At 45.4% G+C, this 2,954-nt stretch overlaps 1 protein-coding gene across 1 annotated transcript in view; it reads left to right on the top strand.

Moving 5' to 3' along the window:
• The window catches only part of T265_07595 (hypothetical protein), a gene marked incomplete at both ends in the record, with an annotated part of 4,919 nt that extends 4,750 nt beyond the window's left edge, over window positions 1–169 (top strand). The window contains one exon of the mRNA XM_009173159.1: window positions 93–169. Within this exon, the coding sequence (XP_009171423.1) occupies window positions 93–169 (77 nt within the window). The remainder of the gene's footprint in view (window positions 1–92) is intronic.
• Between the last annotated feature and the right edge of the window lie 2,785 nt (window positions 170–2,954).

The following is a 2,954-nucleotide window of genomic DNA, read 5'->3' as shown; positions in this document are numbered from 1 at the left end:
AGAGAGAGAGAGAGAGTGAGTGAGTGAGTTGGAGGACACCGGTCAGAGGCTTCTGTATTCGGTCCACTATCTTAAAAACTACACCAAGGCAGCCTTTGAGGAATGCGTGATGTTGCCACCGGAAGTTGCCTTACTCCAGGTCTCGGTAGATCCTATGCAATCCTTTTGATCGGCTTTATACTATTTCTCGATCTTTATTTAAAAGCATGTTCCGATCGGCACGGCAGACGACTGGAACAGCCAAGTCTCCGATGGTTCTTTGTATAAAAGTGCGAAATTGTGATATTGCGCTGAAACGGATGCGCCACGTTTCAGATTTGCACTCGCTTGTCGTTGTAGAGAGAATTATGTGTCCTCTTCCCCCAACAATGTAGCACAAATGGACTGATATAGCAGATAAAATATCAATGACTGGTAGTAATCTAGCGCTAACTGGCTTGGCAGAGTTTGTAAACATGCGGTTCAGGGCAGCAACTGGCATGAGAAGGGTATGTAAGACGTTTTTCTGCGTCGTCAATTTCACGGAATAATCTCCTAGGCCGGATGGCTTTACAAGTTTCCTAACCAAAATAAGGCCAAGTGCAGACCATGATTCAAGGACATGCTTACTGTGCTCACAGTTTCACCCAACTTCCGGCTGTCAGAGCTCTCTTTCCAAATAAGTCCCTGATAGTTAAAAGTGCATACAGGAACATGATGCATGCTTTGTTTGCTTGGAGTTCCGCCTGGATATAGATTAGAAGTCAATTGTTCGATGCGGACGGTTGGATTGTAGGGAGATATAACAGGTTGGTACATGCACCAAAATCCAGAAACCAAGCAGGGACAACTTCACAGAAGACGGAAGAATATTCTACCCCGAATCGAGGTGTTTGGCTTCAGGCAAGCCTAGGAATTGTTCCTGTTACCCTTGACACTCTAGCAGAAAAGATGACAACGGGTGCGTTTTTAGGTACAAGGTTCGAAATAACATTAGAAAAGCGAGACTCTTTGGTGAAACGGAATCAGGCTGCTACCCACTTCTATGGACACCGATACATCGGGTGGTTCCACGAGATGTACTCCCAAAGCCAATGATACCAGGCATTTATCAACGAATGAAACCTAATATATAGATGTTGACAGGCATTTGTCATAGGGAGCTTACCCGTGCGAGCTTTCTTATCTGCGAAAGAAGTGACTGGCTCACCTTTTGACGAAGTCGCCTTCGACAAACTGACCGAAGACAGTATAGGAAGCCTTGTTGGGTGTGGCGTATCCGAAGTGGGTTGGGTATATGTTTAGCGCTTAAAACGTGATAAACAGCCTTTTGCCGTAAAGACATTGCTGAGTTGGCAACTTCTTGGTCCGTTGAGAATTGGGACGAAACAGACGTTTGTCAGTCATTGTATAACCGGATACGGTCAGGGCATTCAGGAGCCTTTGCAGCGTCTCCACGAGTCGAACTTCACAGACACTTCAGCACACAACTCAGTCTCTCTCTAGAGGTTCAGAAAGCATTACTGATAGTTGTGACTGGTGCGGTGCTTATAAATAGCCCAGGTTTTTTCCATTTCAAAGTGTGGCTTACTAGACCCATATGTTGAAGTCCTCCCCGGACTCTATGACAGTCAAGTTTTTCGTTAACGAAGTGGGTGCTTTGCTCTCAGAGGAAGTTTTCCGCAAGAGGAATCGGCCTTCCAATAATTGCAGGACTTCGCTAACCATGTACTTGTGATCAACATTTACTTGCCAACGAAACCCCCCACGTATAGATGTGTTTCTTTTTGTATTTCTTCAATGTAAGGTCCTCTAATTTTCGTTTATCCGTGGCTGGCATAGGCAAATGTCTATTACGATCCCCGTGCAAATGTGAACTTAGTTGGGACGATCGGTTAGAGGATGCCTATCGTCGGTGGGGGGAGAATTGTTTATCTGACTTTCGCAGCCTCCATCAATTGCAATTGCATAGGTTCAAAGAGCCTAAGGAGTTGTATTCCACGTGCCGAACTTCATGTATTGCATGACGCATCGGAATCTGCATATAGTGTGGTAGCATATGCTTGCGTCAAGGACAACGCTAAGGTTTGTTGGCTGTCGCTTGTCTTCTCGAATGCGCGGTGGCTCGCTAAATTCCGTTCCAACACCGAGGTTACAGTTTACAGGCGTGTGTTTGGCACTCAAAGTAGCAGATCTAAGTGAAACGTGGATTAAAGGCTATCTCCGGTCATTTGTTTTCCATAGGTTCTGTGATGGTGCTCTACTATGTCTTCAACATCTCCTCTAGATTCTGTAACTTTGTTGCAAGCAGAATAGCCGTTGTTTGCGATATGTCGTCACCGAATTAATGGAGACAGGTAATGTCGGAGGACAATAAAAATGACTTTGCTCTTCAAGAGAAATACAACCTCAGTTCTCTGTGTGGATGGTCAACTGGGCTAAGAATTTTATTCGAACCGGAGATTAATTTGCCCATGTAGCCTCGATTGATGCATCCCTCAAGGTCGATACAAATAGCGAAGTGAAGGAAGGTGCCTACTAACATCCGCGATCCCCCATTGGATCAAGATACGGAAGGTTGTAGCTCTGTCAGTACGCTACAACCAAATCTATTGATAAAGTCTGGCGGGGTGATGAAAATATCATGCTCTCTGATGGAGAAGTGCCCCGCGAAAAATAGTTTTCAGTGGTGGTGGACGCTACAGAGTTGAGCTACAATGGCTTACCAAGAACCCTGCATGTAAGAACACCAGGCGGCGTCCTAAACCGGGATCTTGGAAAGGTCCGTTCGAGAATCCTGGCAGCTCTGCTGCATCTCCATATCCATTATTCCGGCCCTACACTTCCTGTAGTTTGAAGTTTTTTTGTTTTTCTCACGTTCCAGTCTGGAAGCTCTTTGTTGTGCCCTCACTTGTATTGTTTTCTTTGCCCGCCACTTTTAAACCTCAACGTTCAGATCTCGCGCCATCTGATAT

Source organism: Opisthorchis viverrini, assembly GCF_000715545.1.
Source record: "Opisthorchis viverrini unplaced genomic scaffold opera_v5_176, whole genome shotgun sequence".
NCBI classification, from domain to species: domain Eukaryota; kingdom Metazoa; phylum Platyhelminthes; class Trematoda; order Opisthorchiida; family Opisthorchiidae; genus Opisthorchis; species Opisthorchis viverrini.
The sequence above is the reverse complement of the archived record's forward strand: the minus strand, read 5'-3'. Positions and strand labels throughout refer to the sequence as shown.